The sequence below is a fragment of the Calliphora vicina genome, chromosome 5, assembly GCF_958450345.1.
Source record: "Calliphora vicina chromosome 5, idCalVici1.1, whole genome shotgun sequence".
In the NCBI taxonomy this organism is placed as follows: Eukaryota; Metazoa; Arthropoda; class Insecta; order Diptera; family Calliphoridae; genus Calliphora; species Calliphora vicina.
This window is the reverse complement of record NC_088784.1, coordinates 69,062,084-69,082,196: the sequence shown is the minus strand read 5'-3', so window position 1 is coordinate 69,082,196 and position 20,113 is coordinate 69,062,084. Positions and strand designations below refer to the sequence as shown.

Genomic DNA, 20,113 nt, shown 5'->3' with positions numbered 1-20,113 from the left:
ATTCCAAAAATGGAAATTTTTGGCTTTTGCCTATAATATCCTTACCAGGGACGGAGTTATCGGAACCCTTTACAAACAAATTAGAAACATATTGGGCCACCTCAAATCGGTTACTATATTTTGATATCGAATATACGATTTGAGAATTTTTGCCCTAAAGTTTAATTTTACATAAAAAATAGGTTTTTTTCGGTAACAAGAATTTTTATTTTTTTTTTTCATTTAAAATATTTTATGAAAACTTAGCTTTCAGAAAGTATAAATTCCTAATACATCCTCTTAGAAATTTTTTGCGATAACTTAAAAAGAAAAAAAGTTATTTTTTTCCATTCAAATTTTTTAAATTCAAATGCATGTAACTTTTTGACACATACATACAGTGGTTGACAAAACAATGGAAACTTTTCCAAATATTTCATTAGTGGCCTAAAATTTGAAATAATTTTTTAAAAAATTTTAACATTTTTGTAGTATTTTATTTGTATACTTTTATTAACTTAATTTAACAAAAAACAAAGGACATAATTAATTAAATTCTAAAAATGAGAAAACAAAATTAAAAGATTTCTTTATTACGGCATTGACAAAACAATGGAAACTTAGGTATTATTTTAACAAATATGGTCTAAACTTTGCAATAACTCAATAATTTGTTGGGTATCCCTTATTTTTATTACTGCTACACATAGACGATGCATTGATCCAATTAAAGAGTCAATGGTCTCCTTTGAAATATTTTGCCATTCCCCTATAACCGCCTCCGATAAATCTTCCTTCCTGGTGTAATTTTTACGATCCTTATTTTACGATCCTTATTTGGCGATTCAAAACACGTACCTCGTTGTATTGCAACCACTCGGTTACAACCCTAGAGGTGTGTTTCGGGTCGTGTTGGAATCTCCAAACTAGGGGCATATTTTCCTCAGCGTTTGGATACATAACATCGTTTAATATGGTTCTGTATACTATACCTGTTTCTTTAATAATATGAATTGGGCCCATACCTTGCCCTGGAAAACATCCCCATACCATAATATTGCCACCGCCAAACTTTACAGTCTTATTTGTGTACTTTGGATCTAATCTTTTTCCCTTTGGACGTCTTACAAATGTTCTCCCATCACTGCCTCTTGTATTTGGATTCGTCGGAAAAGAGGACAGTATTCCATTTCTGTATCGACCAGTTTAAATGATCCCTGGCAAATTGTAGACGAGCAGAACGGTTCTTTTTAGAAATGAGTGGTTTTTTCACAGGACGATAGCAACCAAGACCAGCCTCATTTGCCCTGCGACTAACTGTTCGGCTACTTATTTCTAATTTTAGGCTATTAACAACCTCTCGAGGAGTTATTTTTGGGAATTTCTTGAACTCTCGCTATTAAATTATTTTGTCTAGGAGTAGTCTTACGAGGTCTTCCACCTAAATGTTGAGTTTTTACAGAACCGGTCTCACGAAATTTCTTTATAATTTTTCAAACTGCTGATTTATTTATTGAATATTTGTCACAGACACTTTTTTGTTTTAAACCAGCTTTAAAATCGTTAATTATTTTATTTTTTAAGTTTTCACAAATCTCAACTTTAGCCATTTTCGTTAACTTTGAAAAAAAGCAATTATGCGAAAAAAAATATAATTTTCAAATGCGAATATCTCCTAATATATAAGAGATAATTGAGTTTTTTATAGTGCACTATGAGAGTACTCTATATGTATATTTTGTTTGAAATCGGAACACAAACGAAGAAATAGGATCGTTTTAAAAATGTAACATACTACTACATCCTAATTTAAGGATCCTTGGTCGTGCCCCTGGTGGGCCCATGAGGCCCACGTTCAAAACTTAAACTCGATAACACTTTTTCTTTGCGCATGTGAAATTTCATTCAAACTAATCTAACCATTTAGAACATACAGATTTTCTATACCACTGTGTGTCGCTTACGATAAAATTCAGATACTCGAGTATCTAAAATGAAAACATTGACTTACGATAAAATTTTACCTTATATTTTTGAAGTTATTAACAATTTTGATATTCTGAGAATGCTAAAACATCAGTCGTTCCATAAAATTTTAATTTCTGCAATAAAATTTTTTTTTTGAAAATGTCGCTTACGATAATTTGGTGCTAAGGGCTCGATATGAGACGTAACCATTTGACTTCTCTCTGCACTACAAAGAGCACATACGTGTCAAATGACTCAAAATATATAAACTGGAGTCAGCCAAGTGATCAGATATTAATGACATTTACTGTCTATACTGACATTGTAATCAAAAAGGATCAATCGACGCCACTGCTTTGGATATGCACGTATTAAAATAACTAGTCACGTAGGCATTGAAGTAACTGTTCCCACCCTAAATGATAGGTAAAATCACTAATTCTAGACTGTCTCCTAGAACTGCTGGGATAGTTAGTATAATATAAACTGAGGATATCCTTTAGCCATTTATATTTTGTTTGCTGATTTTCATTTACTACTTATATACATACATACAATGTATATATGTATGTTTTTGTGTAGTTGCTGTTGTTGTAAAGTCTAAAAGGCTTTTAAAAGTTAGTGACCTTTTTCTATAATGAGTTTGTGGAACATTGTACACGTTGGTAGGTATCCTTCACTCGCTGCATTTTAAATGGGTACAACGACTGTTCTGCATTTAGCAAAATGAATCAAAAAAATAAATAAAAACTTTTTTCCGCTTTCTGTCATTTCTGTTGAAAAGCAGAAATGCATACAAAAAAAGATAAATGGCAAGCAAAGTTTAGTTTTTACCATGTTTTACGTATTAAATATTACTTTTAATGAAAATTGTGCAACTAACTACTGCTTCCACTCGTAACAAATTTTCCATCTTTAATAACAAAACAAGAAATAAATGTTTTTCAAACTACATTTATAATTCCATTAATAAACAAAAGTGCCTGCCAAAATAATAAAAAATATCCATAAATAAATAACAAATATGAGCAAGCACTAGTTACATTTATGCATTTGTTGTTGGTTTCTTTTAAAAACTTTGGCTTTTATCCAAAACGAGTAGAACAAAAACCTCACACTACTCATAAACGAACACTATCTTCTTCAACACTTTCGGATGTCCTTTTGTTGAGAATTCTCATAGAAATATGCACACACACATACTTACCCTATTCAAAATATTTACATAGACCCATCATACCCTTTTTGACATTCCAAGTTGAATTTAAAATAGAAATTTTTTGTGTTTGATTTAGTTATCAGTTTAATGAAATAACATGCATCTAGACAAATAGAATCAATGATAAAAATTATGTTGGAATTTAGATAAAAATTCAGATTATTCGACAATTCAGAAAACTTGTTCCAAATAGGCTCTAACCTACATATGAGACATCATATTATCCTTTACTTTAAGGTTACTAAGTATTGAAATTGGACATATACAAGTTTTAAATCTTTCTATAAACTTTTGTGAAGATCGATCCATAATAAACCCTAGTATTTCATTGTCACATATTGATGGTGAGTACACAAGTTTCAACACACCAGAATATGTTTATGTTTTGAATTTGGACCTCATGGGTCCACCAAGGGTGGGGCCAGGTGTCCCCAAAGTAGGAGACCTCGGGTATGTTCAATTTTAAAAACGATCCTATTCCTTCGTAGCTAACAATTATCTCTTATAGCTTAGGAGATATTCACATTTGAATATTAAATTTTTGACATTTTTACCCACCCTACTCCAGTTTTTTGATGACCGCGGTTCCAAATATTTCCCGATTTTCTCCATTTTTCTTTTATAGGACTAAGAACAAATTTTGTTTGGAAAAAAAGTAGTTTTATTCTTTATAAGTTATCTAAACAATTTTTAAAAGGATGTATAGAGAATTTGTACTTTTTAAAAAGCTAACTTTACATCAAATATTTTAAATGGAAAAAAATTTTAAAATTTGTAATACCGAGGGGACCAGGTCCATTCAAAATACGCCTACTTTACTTTAGGGCAAAAATTCTCAAATCGCATACTCGATATCAAAATTTAGATTTGATATAATTGGGCCATTTTAGATGGCCCAATTTGTTCTTAATTATCTTGTAAAAGGTTTCGATAACCCCGCCTCTGGTATGGATTTTTTGTCATATTTTTCAAATTATTTTTGAAAAATAGACAAAATCCCCTATCCATTGATATATAACATGTCTACCTTATGTATTTTACGTGGCAAATTAATTAGGGAAAAGTTAACAACTCTCAGAGAATTTACCTAACATAGAAAGAAATTCATATTTTATGTAGTACTCGACAAGAAGATTTTGTTTTTGAAATCGGAACACAAACGAAGAAATAGGATCGTTTTTAAAATTGAACATACCCGAGGTCTCCTAATTTGGGGACACCTGGCCCTGCTCTTGGTGGGCCCATGAAATCCAAATTCAAAACTTCAAATTTCATTCACATCGGACGAACCATTAAGAAGTTAAAGATTTATTTCCCTTTTTTTCTATACCACTGTGTGGTGTATCCTTTGACCATGGTTTCTTTTAATAACTTTTATGTTATTTTGAATGTTCGATATGTCATTTATTCTCACTTAGTTATTGAACATTATAGTGCAAACAACAGTTTTTTTTCTTTGAAAATGTAGAATTTTGTGCCAACAAAGCGTCATATGCGGGAAGTTTAGCTTGACTTCTTTAATTTGCAACAAAGTGCTGCTGAAACACACCGGTTGCTCACCAAAGCTTATGGTGAATGTGTTCCATCGATTTCAACGATCGAGAGATGGATTGTTTGGTTCAGAAGTGGTGATTTCTAAACGAAAGACCTAAATCTCCCAGGCCAGGCAAAAAAGACCATGAATTGAAAGCATTTCTCCATAAAGATTGTTGTAAAACTCAACCAGAGCTTGTAAAATCATTGGGAATTGCTAAAGCAGCAATTTCAAAACGTTTGCAAGCATCAGGATTCATCCGAAATCAGAGCAATTGGGTACCATACGAATTGAAGCCGAGAGACCTTGAAGACATGTCCGAAATAATGTTTGAACGCTATAAAAGAAAGTCAGTTTTGCAACAAATCATTACATGCGATTAAAAATTGATTCATTACAATAACCCGAAGCGGAAGAGATCGTATGTGAAGCCCAGCCTACCAGGCGAATCGACACCAAAGCCAAATATAAATAGGTTGGGAGCATTTGGCTTCCACAAAGCATCTCCATCTTATACGATTTGTTTTGTCGTATTTCCCATGTAAGATTGCACTGTCCTAGTTATTAGAGTATTGTGCGTCTCCATGTACGATGTTGCCATTAGATCCATTCTCTTGTTATTTTGTATCAGTTTCGTTAATCGGTTGTTGTTCCAGCTAAGTAGATGATTGGTCTGCTGTAGCTGGTCTACGATAATGTGGCTGCCATCTGTCTTTGCCTAGAAAGAAGGCCCTCTGTGTATTTGGTGGAGTGATGAGGAACCTTGCTAATCTTTGATTCCTACCCTTTTTCCCATTCCTTTTGGATGGATTGTTTAGAGGGGGATTAATTTTTAATAACTCGAAATTCATGATGGACATTTTTCGTCCTCTGTCAGGGATCGAACCTGGTCATACCGCCACTATCTATTTTGAGATGCTGAAATCTGGCTGAACATCTGAACCGTAATATTCCAAAATGATAATACTCGGCCACATGAAATACCTGTAAAAAACTATTTAGAATAAAGTGGTTGGGAAGTTTCCCCTCACCCGTCTTATAGTCCAGACCTTGAACCGTTCGACTACTATTTGTTTCAATCGATATAGAATGCTCAAATGATGAGCAGTTCTTTTGATTCGGAATCCATATGTAGAAAGATGGAAAAAGGGCAAAGTCTGCCTAGAGTTTATAGGAGATAGAGGCAAGAAGAAAGAAGAGGGGTACACACTTGCTTGTACTGGCAAGTCTCTTCAATTCTCTTTTGTTTTCTCACTTTTACTATGGCGTATTAGGTTTTGACATACAAAATTGAACACAGACTTGCTGTGTGTAAACAGTCGAGCAAGTTTAAAAGGGAATCGAAGAGACTTGCTTCAAGTAAACTTGCTGTGTGTAAAAGCAGACATAGCAAACAATAACCAATATTTTGAATAAATTTATATTGTACAAATGTTTCAAAATAAAAGCTATAAACTTGAAAAATCCCGTAATACACCCAATACATATCCAGTTTTACCGCCTGTTAAAAGGCCACTACTATAGTCAGATAACATAACATCTCCTATGATTCAACATCTATCAGATTTATCGGACACAGTGATGGTGAAAGTTTTTTCGGATGAACATGACAGTATCAGATAAAAATGGTCCATGTTCTGCCTTTCTTTCAATAAAGTTTCCAGATTTAAGTAATGAGAAACCAAAAGCTGGCATGTACGACTTTTAATGAAAAACAACGATTGAATGAATTATTTAAAAGCAGCAGCTTGGTAATCTTTTGTTGTCTCTTAGGAAAGCAAATGGTGGAAATTGACGACTAATTAGTTACAGACCTTTTAATTTGCTTTAAAAATCTTGGATGTAATATGGGCATAAAAGAACAATATCTGCCCAGTCATTTACACAAGTTTCCTGAAAATCAATCTTTGATGATGTTATTCTTTCAAAATGCTTGTATTGTGTCCAAAAATAGGAAAAACATAGTTTTCTATACATAAATAAACTTCCATTGTCGCATGTACATAAATGTGTCTGGCTCCAGCATTATTTTTTTGGCTCCTCTTTTACATGGCCACAAACAAAAAATTCAAAATAACACAATGCAAAAACATCATTTAAATACACTGAAAACAATTTGATATATATTCCATTGCATTCGGTTGTACGAAAATCCTTAAAAAATTACAAGGACTTGTTTAAATTTAGATTTATATTATATAACAACCAGAACTTTTCAACAGTGATTTAAGTCCTTGGAAGGTTAAAAGTATTTTTAGATGGTTCATTTTTGTATTCATTAACGAATTTAAGTGGATAAATAAAAAAAAAAGCTTTTTGCAAACACAATAAGGGTTTAACTTTAAATTTGATTATTCGTGTGGCCAGGATTCTGCTTGTCAGCCAACATAGATGTCCATTTTCTATGAATCATCACAAAAGGTTATTAGGTCAATGCTGAAAATTTGAGCCAAATTTTCTATTTGTTTTCACAAACATTTTGTTATTAAATTCTTGGAAGAAATTTATTTACGAAGAATTTCAAAGATTTTATGCCTCGGGAGACAAAAGTATAACAATGTTGATTTTACACTGGAATTGAAAATAATAATATTTAAGATGATTTCCAGCTGTGAGCTGGACAAAGTATTGTGTGGCCTCTTATATTCGGCTAACAATGTCTGGACTCGTTTGTTTCAACTTCTTCTAATGATAAATTGTTTACTAGAAAGTTTTTCTAGTAACGAATTTATTGCATCACATTTGTCTTATTTATATTGATTAAGTCGCTTTAACATGTCGGTCATGACACTATGATTGGGGAAGAGAAGGAGTATTCCCTGATGAACGTCATTACCAATCTGATAATGCGCCCGATATTCTCTTTTTTATAACATGGGCTAAGACTTTGTTCAGATTTTTTATTAGTGTGATTTCATTCAAGTTGTTAGAATTTGTTAAGCTTTCTGATAACCAGATGTCTTCTATTATAGGATAAATTGTCGCGACCTGGAATTTTGTAGTTCTGGATCGATTTTATGACTAATATATGCTCAAACATTGCTGAAGTAATAATATATTGTTACGAAATTGCTTTCAAATAGCAGTGCCCAAACTTTAACATATCTGTGGGCATTATTAACATTGAATAAAAGCTTTCAGTTGACCATTCGTAAGTATGGCAACGCTGTTTGCTGCGACCGTATATTCGAATTCGAATATTCAGTTAAAGAACATTGTAGAAAGTACACCACAGATGGCGTATGTATTAGAAAGCTCTAGACAGTTAAAGAGCAATCTAGAGTGCAGATGGCAGTGTTATAAATAGAAGCAGAGGTTGCAGTCGTGAGTAAGTTGATCAGAGACGCTTTTCGAACAAACATCAACTGAGTGCTGTGTTTTTCAAGTGAATTCGTGTACATTGTAAAGTGTGTCTGTATTTCTGCGAATTTATAAACGTGTATAAAAAACATTGAGTGACTATTCAATTATGTTTTTGTTGTACATTTTAAATAAATAAAGAGTTGTTACAATTTTTAAACTACTAAACGGCTTTTATTTGCAATCAAAAGTATCCGGTTTATTTAAAGGTAATAAACAAACGTTTTGAAAAGGTTAAAACGTAACAATATAGATACATTTCCGAATAATGTTCTGACCAAAATTCAAAGTGTTGGTCTTGGGACCTGATGAGCTTGTCCGAGTTGTCCTTTATTGACATCCCAAATGAAGTCCATTTTCTGTTGTTTTGTCTGTATAAACAAAAATAATAGATTTTTTCCCTACATGCACAATGTTTGTTAACGTTATATTATCCCATATTCTAAATCATATCCGGGTTGGCATGCAGAATAGATTGAGACCTAGATATGTGGGCATATTATCACTGAACGACTGGGAAAACTTTAATTTTAGTAATTTATTTGACTAATTCGGATATTTACAGAATGTTCTGGTAGATAAATAAAAAAGAGACAGCATATACCGGGAATAAGAATTCAATAATAAAAAACTTAAGAATTCCCACTAACTTAAATCTGAAAAAGAGAAATTTTTCAAATCAGATTGTATATAAACAAATTTAAACCACTATTATTATTATAATATTCTGTAAATTTTCAGAACTTAAAATTTCAATTCGATCCCGATTTCGCCTACCAAGTTGAACAACTGTAAATCAACACGAAAACACCTCAGCCGAGTAAATAATACAGTGCAACACGCTCATATACATATCTCGAGCTCATATCTACAGTTCGGAATTTTGATTTACTCTCTGAGGCAAAATTGTTGCTCTTGTCATAAAGAACAAAAATTGAACATATAAAAAAAAATCATCTTCAAGATCAAAATCGCAAAAAACTTTAAAACTTTATGACAAGGGCTACAACATTGCCTCAGAGAGTAAATCGAAATTCCAAACTGTTTGCTAGATATGAGCTTGAGAAAATTAACACTTTTTTGCAAAAATAACACCGAGACCCCAAATCTTTGGGGGCCCATAAAAAAAGTGCATGACATTGGACAAAACTGGGAAACACGGGTCTTTTTTTTTTTGGTCTTTTATCACGTACTGGTGTCCGTATATGGTTATATTTCCATGACATAAGAAATTACACACAGTGTAATACAGCAAAACACTTGATCATACTTTTTTAACAAAAAATCTTTGTTTTCGCATCAATAAATAGTAAAAACAATAATTTTATACTCTTCACCATGAGTGACATTGGTATATATAAGTTGATCATTCCGTTTGTAATTTCTACATTTTTCATTTGGGACCCCACAAAGTATATATATTCTGGATCGTTATGGATAGTGAAGTCGATATAGCCATATCCGTCTGTATGTTGAAATCAACTTTCCGTAGCCCCCAAATAACTTACAGATTTTCAGAATCTTAAAATAAATTTGTCACCAAAATCGCCAAACTGAGTATATGGTTTTACTACCCTTTAGTAGTAGTGTCAAACCTAGACTGTCATGACCATGTATTTTTTACACTATTGCACTTTGAAATTTAGCCCAAATTTTAGTTATACCCCTAATGTACATATAATGTAATGGATTTCCTGTTTTTCGATATTCGCCTTCCTTGAATATGGCTTGACTAATGTGTTTTTTTTATTATTTACCCATCCATCCCTTCAAAACACTAAAATAGTTTTACTGTCACAGTTTTTATCGCCAGTTTTTGGCCAAAAAAAAGACTTTGAACATCATGTTCTGCAATTACATTTTTATATTTGCTATTTATATTTTGCTGAAATAAAAATAACATTTTATTACAGTGCACAACTTCTATTTATATAAATTTCTGTACTGGGTTGTTGAACTCAAAATTATTATTGTCGCATATATGTATATTCTTTTTCTACATGTTTCCTATTTCAAGAGACTAAATATTCTCTAAAAATTTCTATAAATAAAAATATTTATAAAGTTAAATTTTATTTAAAATATTTTTAGGCAATTGAGTATTAAATATAAGAAAACATATATTTAGCAATACAGGTACATATTAATAAACCAAATTTAGAAAGAGTTTATTTTATAAAATATTAGCCGTATTCACAATCTTGTGAAAATGGTCTTGCTTCATTGCAAATGCAAAATTGTATAGATTTATGTATGTATTTTGTTATTGGATTACGGTAAAATTTTGCATTTGCAATGATGCTAGACCATTTCCACAAGATTGTGAATACCGCTATTGATAAATTTACTTACGAATTAATTTTTAATTCCATTTTCGAAATCAAAATAAATTGTATATCTTAAGCATTGCTGTACCTCAAATGTATTGAATTCATTCCTTTGATAACACAGGGCAACAAAATCGAAAAAATTTTGGAGGCTTTTTAAACCACTACACAATTTTTATGTATTGTGGTTCCAGTAGTACAAAAATGCTAAAATTTTTAAATTCTAAATTTTAATTTTTTTTTTCTAAAATTGTGAATTTTTTTAAATGTTTCTCCACATAATTTATTATAACTTAAAAAGGATTTGTCCGATATTATTGAAGTAAACTTAAATAAGTTAAAATTTACATAATCTTTAATCTGTTTATATATTGCGTTTTAATCGGCTCAGCAGTTTCGGAGTTATAATAACAAATTGAAGCAAAAAATATATTTTCTACGTGAAAATAGCAAATTTTTGTGTTTTAAAAAACTCATAAAAATCGAAAACGGAAGAACTTGTTTAGGTTTATTACTTTTCCGCAAAGCCACATGAAATAGGAATAAAATTAAATATCGATCATAAAAATCGATGGATTATTTTCGAATTTATTCACAATTAAGTGAATTCGCTCATTTTCACATTTTTTGTTTGATATACATAAAATTGAGTAGTTAATGTTCTTCTTTCGATTGATTGAATATTGAAAACATTTTCCCAATGCTATATACAAATTTTTACATACATATTGCGTTTTAATCGGCTCAGTAGTTCCGGAGTTATAATAACAAATTGAAGCAAAAAATATATTTTTTATGTAAAAATATCCAATTTTTTTGTTTTAAAAAAATCATTAAAAATCTAAAACTGCAGAAATTGTTTAGATCTATTACTATATCGCAAAGCCACATGTAATTGGAACAAAATAAGATACCGATCATAAAAATCGATGGATTATTTTCGAATTTATTTCAGAAAATTGTGTCTGCGTACAAGCGTGTACTTCGAGTGTACATTTTACATGTGTTTTGTTTTTCTTAAAATTTTTGTTACTATAACAAAACACAAACAGATTAAAGATTATATAAATTTGAACTTATTTAAGGTTATTTCAATAATATCGGACTAATCCTTTTTGAGTTATCATAAATTCTGTGGAGAAACCTTTAAAAATATTCACAATTTTAGAAAAAAAAATTAAAAAAAAAATCTATCCAGAGAATTTTAAAATTTTACCATTTTTGTACTTAGGTAACCATGATGCATCATATCTATATAGTGGTTAGTGTAGGCTTTTTTTTGCTGTTGACCTGTGTAATTCATTCCTATTGCATCATTCAAATGTTCTTGATTTCAAAATATACGAATACCAATATCTCGCGAATTGCGCGAGATAATCCAAAAAATCCAGATGTGCGTTATCACACTATGTTGACACTGACTGGCTCGGAAAGAAACGGTAAATGATATGTTGCTCGAAATTAGGGATACAAATTTCTAACAGAACACTGATTTTGTTAATACAGCTGAATAATATGGAGACGTTTCCATAAACAAATAAAACTTCTATATGAATCACCTTATATAATCATCAATAAAACTTGAAACGTGACAAAGTACTCGATTTAATTATTGATGACAAATAATAAAATATCCTGACTATCTAGGCAACTAATAATTTTATCAATGATGTATTGCTCCACATATTTATGCAAACACATATACAGGTAGGCCCCCATTTACGCGGTTTGTTGGGACCAGCGTGTAAATCAAATTCGCGTAAAACGAGGTTCTAATTTAGAACGAAATGCTTTTGTGGGGCCAATAATTTTTTATTTCGCGTAAAACAATACATCAGTCACATAACAAAAAAGAAATTGGGACCTAAAAATCGAGTAAAAAAACTCAACTAAAAAAATTATTTCTTATCAAAAATTAAGGAAAAAATGTCAATTAAAAAAACAAAATATTCTAATACATAAAAGAGATCAAAACATAACAAAAAATTCATAAAAATTAACGAAGTTTTCAAAAAAGAAATCTGTTATTCGCTTTTGTTTTTTCGTTTCTTGTTGTTTGTTATATAAAATAGTGTAAAAAGTCGCGTATTTGAAAAAATGGTTGCTAATTTCAGTTCGCGTTATATCGAATTCGCGTAAATAAAGTACCTCGTAAATGGAGGCTTAACTGTATTGTCATTAAAAATAACGTTAAAGTAAACAATTCGTTTTTAAATGTGAATAGAAAATTCAATTAGCGTGATACAAAACAATTTTAACATTCGAATCCATTAAAGTTTAGTCAATAAAAGTTTTGTAAACTTTTCTAAACAAATAGAAAAAATAACGACTATTTTTTGCATTCGCATTGTAAATACCATACAAAACTATAATTAATATTGCATAGTCACGTGGACAGGTAACTAAAATAGTGAATTATTTTCTGAATTATTAAAATTTATTTTGCACGAAATATAAGGTGTGTAGAACATTATTATACAATAATAAACATTATTATATACTTAATAATAAATAATTGTTCCTAATATTTGCAATCCTATTAAAATTTTGAAAAAAATTTAGTTTTAGAAACTCAATAAATATGTAATAAAATCTTTATTTATTAACAAACCTCAATGAAATTTTCAATGTTTTTTAAATTTGTCATTCTAAATAACAAAATGTAAAAAACGTTGTCAAAATGTCAAAGGGAATCCCGCAATTCCTAAAAATTGGTGCAAAAATCCCAAAAATGGTATTTTTACAATTTTGCCCATGGGGTCCACATTTCCTTCTGGGCTAAGAAAATACTTCGCGGATAAATAAGGAACACATCAAGGTTTCTCTCGTTTTTTTATCCCAGATTTGGGATTTTAGAACATGTGACCCAAAATTTAAATTTTGATAAAAAAATAGGTCACATTCCGAAGGGCGTAGGGGCGACATACTCGAAAAATGGGACATGTTTTTTATACCAAAATGGTATCCGTAAAGATACCTTACAGAAAAATATAAAATTGTTATAAGTTCTTAAAGAAAGTTTATTTTTAATAAAAAAAGTCACCTTTTCGCCCAAAAAACAGAAAAAATCAACTATTTTTGGAATATTTAAATTGAAAATCGTTTATTTTTGAATCCATAATTGATATAGCTCTGAAATCTGAAATTTTATCCCGATCGGATGGGCCGTTTAGAAATGCCAGATTTATTTCCAAAAAAATTTTCATTCTGCCTCACTGTACAATGTGTGATGAGAGTCAGATCTCTGGAAAGCCAAACAACAAAAATCAGCCTGACCGTCTTTAAGATTTAATGAATATGATGTGCGAGTTGTTCTTCAACTCAGACATGTTCTACGACTGAATCTTGCCGTTTTGTAATATGTTTTTGGTCACTGCATTACCGACTACGGCATTACCAAGTTACTACTGTGAGTTATGTATTTTGAGGCAATTACCCAGCAAAAAATCTACTTACCTAGTAAGCCAGCAAGTAATATTGGAGCTAAGTCATAACTACTTATTATTTGTCTGAAACACTATGTATTTACATTCATTACCTCATGAATTTGTATATAAAAAATAAACAGAAAAAAATTAGTACCTAACCTATTAAATAAAATAATGTTCTGAATAACGACCACCCATTTTTCTATCTATAAAATGTTTAAGAATTTCACTTCTAGTAGATTCCATATATATAAAAATTCGATCAAATCGGATCGAGAACAAAAGTTTTAAATAGCTTTGAATATATCCTATTTACCCTATTTTGATGTTTAAAATCCAAATTCAAAAATTAACTACACCTCCTCTAGACATGGAAAATAAAAATTGGTCTATCCGTTAAGAAGTTATCGATTTATTTCCCCTTTTTTCAGTTCACCAACTTGAAGGAGGTTTACAAACAAGTAAGAGAGCTATATTCGGCTGTGCCGTATCTTATATACCCTTCATAAAATTTTACTTCAAAATAAATATTTTAAATATTTTTAGGTAAATAAAATTTATTTATTTTTCCAAAGTTGTTTTTTAATATTTTGGAAAAAAAATGTAAAAACTGTGTATGTATGTTATTTGGGGGCTTCAGAAAGTTGATTTCAACAGACAGACATAGCTTAATCGACTTTATTTTATAGGGTCGGAAATGAAATACATATGTAGAAATTACAAACGGAATGACAAACTTATATATACCCTTCTCACGAAGGTGAAGGGTATAAAAATCGGTTATTGGACTGTATCTTTCTAACTAATAACTGAGTTCCCTGATAACGAGTCAGCTACTAAGAACATTTTATTTAGAGTATCCAAAACCGAAACTGAAAACCGTTAACCGGTTTTTTCATCTTTGTAAAACCGACCGGTTTCGGTTTTGTTTAACTTTTCGGTTTTTTGACAAAACTGTTTTTTTAAGATGGTTAACCGAGACAGTCACCCAGAACGGCTGGATGATGTCAGTTTTTCATGTGGCCAAGTAACTTCTTGAGAAGTTGTGTATAATAACTTCCAAAAAGTGATTATAAATATATTGTTTGTAAAACATGAGATTTATGATTTTAAAAATATTATTGCTATCGTATTAATTTATTGACTTTCAACTACTTAATAGTTGTCAGATGCGTTTCCTATTATGTGTAAGTTCTTTTTGTGCTTGGATATGGTATATTTATTTTATTATTAACATTTTCATTTGAGTGTAATTCAAATACATTACAATTTTCTCGCCTACTCAGGCTATAAGTATGCAATCACTACAACCCAATTACAAACACTTACTGTGTATAATTTATGTGTAATTGCAGAAATGCATTTATCAGTGACATCTTCCCTACTCTTTTCCTTCTTGCCAATTCCTACAAAATTTTTTGTTTGTTACAGACTGAGTGAGGACCGTGTTACGAGAGTATGATGACATATTTTCTGAACCAATGTTTCTTATACCCTGCACCATGTATAGATGATAGGGGGCGTATACAAGTTTGTCATTCCGTTTATAATTTTCATTTACGACCCTCTAAATATATTATGGACCTAGACATACTATATCTCATATTATGGATCCTTACAGATAGCGTAGTCTATTAAGCGATATCGGTCAGTTTATCCGAAACTCTCAGATTAACTAAGGAAAAACATGTGGTATTTATATATCAAATATATTCATGAGCTTATATTTTTCTTTTGGAAATTTGGTATGACAGTAACGAAATTTCCGGTTTTTGTTCTACTAAGCTAATGGGTATATAAGATTCGGCATAGACAAATGCTACACTATGACTAGTGTTTCTATTTCAATTCTATTGTGCGGTATTATTATTTCCCCTGTAGGGTTTTTTTTCTTTTTCAGCTTCTTTTCATTTCTATCAACAGGCGACATTTGGTTGCCAAAAACTATAATCAACCAGAACATAAGACGCCAATCAAAAACTGTGACATACCAAATATTTATGGCCCACGACTTTTCTATAAATTTAGAATTAAGTATGTATTTGTACTCGAAATGGCAAATGAATTATAAAATGCAGAAAAAAAAGAAAAACTGCATTATGCTAACCGATTTTTTTGTTTTCTTTATATTGTTTAAGATTCCTTATTTTTTGCTTTCTTACTTGTTGATAGAGAAATTAGCGCAAACATTTCACAATCGTATGCAAGGCAAATTTAATTTACATTTATATTTAGTTGAAATTAACAACAAGTGAAATAAACGGTACACGTGAATTAAAGGGCTACAACAGTAAAATATGTAAAATATAATTATACGTTTCTTTGAAAACAGGTGTCGATATTACAAATTTAAACAAACAAAAAATCATACTCCCATTAGTAATTAAAGCTTTATTTCGGTGTAGAAACACATCGTTGCATGCTCAAGCGTGTTTGGTTTTGTTCAAAACTTGAGTGTATGAAAGTGTGGGAGCAAGTTAAATAAAAAATCGCGTTGTCCTTTTTTAACGTCGCTTTTATATAAACAAAAAATCAAAGATGAACACATCTCATATAAAAGTCCGGTATATTTGGTGTTTTTTATAGAGTCGGAGAACTTTAAATTAAAATAATGCAGAGAAAAACGTTTTTACATCCATCCAATTGGCTTTATTTATTAGATAATTGTATGGCCCTCCGTTAGTCGCAACTGATCTGGTTGATACAAACAAACAATTTTTTATTGTTATTTTTTTTAAACATCCAAAATTTTAAGCTATTTTTTGATAAAAAATATATTTTTACTGCAATTTTATTTTAATTAGCCTTTTAAATACTTTGAATTTAGAAAGTGAAGAAATTATTTTCAAACGCGCCGTTTTTTTATTGATATCAATTTGATACATTGCGACTAGTTTCTATTGATAATGTTTAACTCTTTGCGGTTTCGTGGTTAGTTTACTAACCACATTTTCTATAGTCTTTAAAACATAGTTTATTGGACTCTATTGTCATTTTTCTAAACAATTATATTTTTTGAAGTCATCGTTTATAATTTTTTGCAAAACTTTGCTGTCAGGGTGCTCTGGTTAGATAAATATATTAATTTGAAAATATTGTAAAAATCAGTTTTTTTTGAGAGACTTTCGTAACGTCGAGTTCCAATTTTCCAAAACACTTCATTTGACAATTTTCTTCGGTGTTGAAGGACTATATCAATAAATAGAATTGCAGCATTTGGAGCTGTGCTAATCCTCAAGCCATTACATCCAAAAAAACTCACTATTTGGTACGCTTTATAGGCCGGTGGAAACATTGGTCCACATGTCTTCACAAATAACGATTGTCAGAACGTTACTAGTCAACGGTGAGCGGTATAGCAGTCATGTGGTTTCAGCAGGTTGATGTCACATGTCTCACAGCGCGCGATTGAATCAATTTACTGAAAGTAACATTTGGCTAACGAATAATTTTAAGAAATGGACCAGTTAACAGCACACCTCGTTCCTGTGATTTGGCGTCCTTAGATTATTTTCTCTGGGAATATACAAAGTCCCAGGTCTATGCAAATAAACCAGAAATGTTTCACCCTGCTAGCCGCTGCGGCCACATGGCCGAAATCATATTTAAACATTTATGCCATAAAACTATCTAATTAATAAAGCCAATAGGTTGGATATTAAAAACGATTTTCTCCGTTTTATTTCAATTTAAAGTTATCTGCCTCTATAAAACACTCCCTATATATATCAGTGATGGCATTTTAATATTTATAATTAGTGCCAAAGTGATGTATAAAACTTGGACATTTTTCAATAGTGCCAAAACTATTGGATGTATGACTTAAAACAAGTAAGAGAGCTATATTCGACTGTGCCTTCAACAACTTATACTTCAAAATACAAATTTTAAATATTTTTAGGTAAACAAAATTTACTTTTCTTTTTCCAAAGTTGTTTTTCTAATTTTTTGAAAAAAAATGTTTCGAATTGTTTTTTTTTTAATTTAAAAAATTTTTTTTGTTTTTTAAATTTTTTTTTGGTGAAAAAAAAATTCGGGTTAAAATATATTTTTTACGATTTTGACCCATTGTAGGTCCAACTTACTAATAGGGTTCTATAGCTGAAAGAAAAAGTCGACTTTTCGACCTTTCGACTTTTTCCGTTTTTTAAAAAGTCGACTTTTCGACTTTTGCTAATTTATAAAAGACGACTTTTCGAACTTTCGACTTTTAAGTTAAATCGACTTTTTTCGACTTTTTTAGACTATTTTCGACTTTCCGACTATTTTCGACTTTTTTCAACTTTTTACCATTTCTTGTAAAAAATACATAGTTTCTACATTTACTGATGCGCCTTTTGTAATGTTTAGCAATAAAAATGAAATTTATCAAGGCGATAATAGTTAGAAGAATGTTGTGTAGAAAAAAGCTTTAATTTATAAACATTTATTTATTATTTATATTAGCATATACTACAAAAAATGCAAGTGTAAAAAATTGCAATAGTTTTAGTATAATGTTGCAATTAATTTTTTTTTTAACAATCTAAAAAGTCGACTTTTATCGACTATTTTCGACTTTTATCGACTATTCGACTTTTTTCGACTTTTATCGACTATTTTCGACTTTTATCGACTATTCGACTTTTGAGATAACATAATCGATTGTTCGACTTTTTTTCCAACCAAAAAGTCGATTTCGACTTTTCGACTTTTTTCAGCAAAAACATAATCGATTGTTCGACTTTTTTTCCAACCAAAAAGTCGATTTCGACTTTTCGACTTTTTTCAGCAAAAAGTCGATTGTTCGAACAATCGACTTATAGAACCCTACTTACTATGGTTTTATATACGGCATTGCAAAGGTCTTTCAAATATCTATCATTAGATATCCATATTGTCTATATTATTGACTTAGTAATCCAGATATAGGTAAAAAATTGAGGTTGTCATGGTTTTTTCCTCATATCTCAGCCATTTGTGGATCGATTTTGCTGATTTTAAATAGGAAATTTATCGAAAGCATGTCTAACATAATTATTGAAGATTTGAATCCCGAGGATATCTGGGGTCTTCAGAAAAAATTGATTTCAACAAACAGACGGACATGGCTTAATCGACTCCGCTATCTATAAGGATCCAGAATATATATACTTTATAGGGTCGGAAAATTATATTGTGGAAATTACAAACGGAATGACAATCTTATATATACCCATCTCACGAAGGTGAAGGGTATAAAAAGGGGATTTACATTTGGTGTATTTTTTTAACGCTGTTTTTTAATAACTTATCTGACATTTGTTCAACAAACATGCTTTTTTTGGCTTCGAAAATGTCGAATTTTGTACCAACAAAGCGTCACATAAGGGAAGTTTAGCTTTACTTCTTTAATTTGAAACAAAGTGCCGCCGAAGCTCACCAACTTATGGTGAATGTGTTCCATCGGTTTCAACGTGCGAGAGATTCTTGAACACCAAGATTTGGAGGTATTACTCCATGAAGATTGTTATGAAACTCAACAAGAGCTTGCAAAATCATTAGGAGCTACTCAAGCAGCAATTCCAAAACGTTTGCGAGCAGCTGGATTCAGCCAAATTGAAGCCGAGAGACCTTGAAATAGGACTTAGGGTTTTGACAACTGAGTTAGGTCTTTGACAGGAGAGTTTCTATATGTATTATCTATCTACCTGTGAAAAATACGAATGTCATAATATAACTGTGAATGAAATTCTATAAGATGTCTAAAGTATTGTATTGTTTTATTGGATATTTTTTAACTTCATTGCCTTATGAATATAACCAAAACAAATGTATCTATAATCTTATAACTTTCTTAATCTTTTCAGACTTTTTTAAGGACCATTTATACAAACAGATATTCAAAATAACAAAATATCACAGTTATCCTGCCCTTAATTATATGAATTATGACAGCTGAAGTAATGGCGTCAAATGACACAACTTTTGATCCGGGTAATTTATTCTAAAAAAATAGACTACAAATTATGAATAAAATAATTAACTTATTTATTTATTTAACTTTAAGCACTCTCAAAACTTATAACATCTCTCAAGGACACTGAAAGTCTTTCAAATGATCAAGAAATTGATTTTCTAAAAGCACTGCTTGAATCCAAAGAACTGAATGCCCTGGTCAATGTTCATAGTAAAGTGGCTAAAGTGGGGAGAGATGATCGTCTGGCACCCATACTATCGACATCAGCAATGGTAAGTGTCAGACACTTGAAAATTTAATTTATTATTTCATTTTATATTTCGACTTTCGTCATGTACATGATTGATTTTTTTTTCTTTC

The 20,113-nt window shown here is 30.7% G+C and overlaps 1 protein-coding gene across 3 annotated transcripts in view; it reads left to right on the top strand.

The window, feature by feature from the left end:
• Positions 1 to 20,113, top strand: part of metro (membrane palmitoylated protein 7-like protein metro) — a 56,676-nt gene that overhangs the window by 20,015 nt on the left and 16,548 nt on the right. For all 3 annotated transcript variants that reach the window (XM_065513828.1, XM_065513826.1, XM_065513827.1), the window contains 2 exons: positions 19,644 to 19,770; positions 19,844 to 20,025. In XM_065513828.1, coding sequence (XP_065369900.1) covers positions 19,725 to 19,770; positions 19,844 to 20,025 — 228 coding nt within the window. In that variant the 5' untranslated portion in view covers positions 19,644 to 19,724. The remainder of the gene's footprint in view (positions 1 to 19,643; positions 19,771 to 19,843; positions 20,026 to 20,113) is intronic.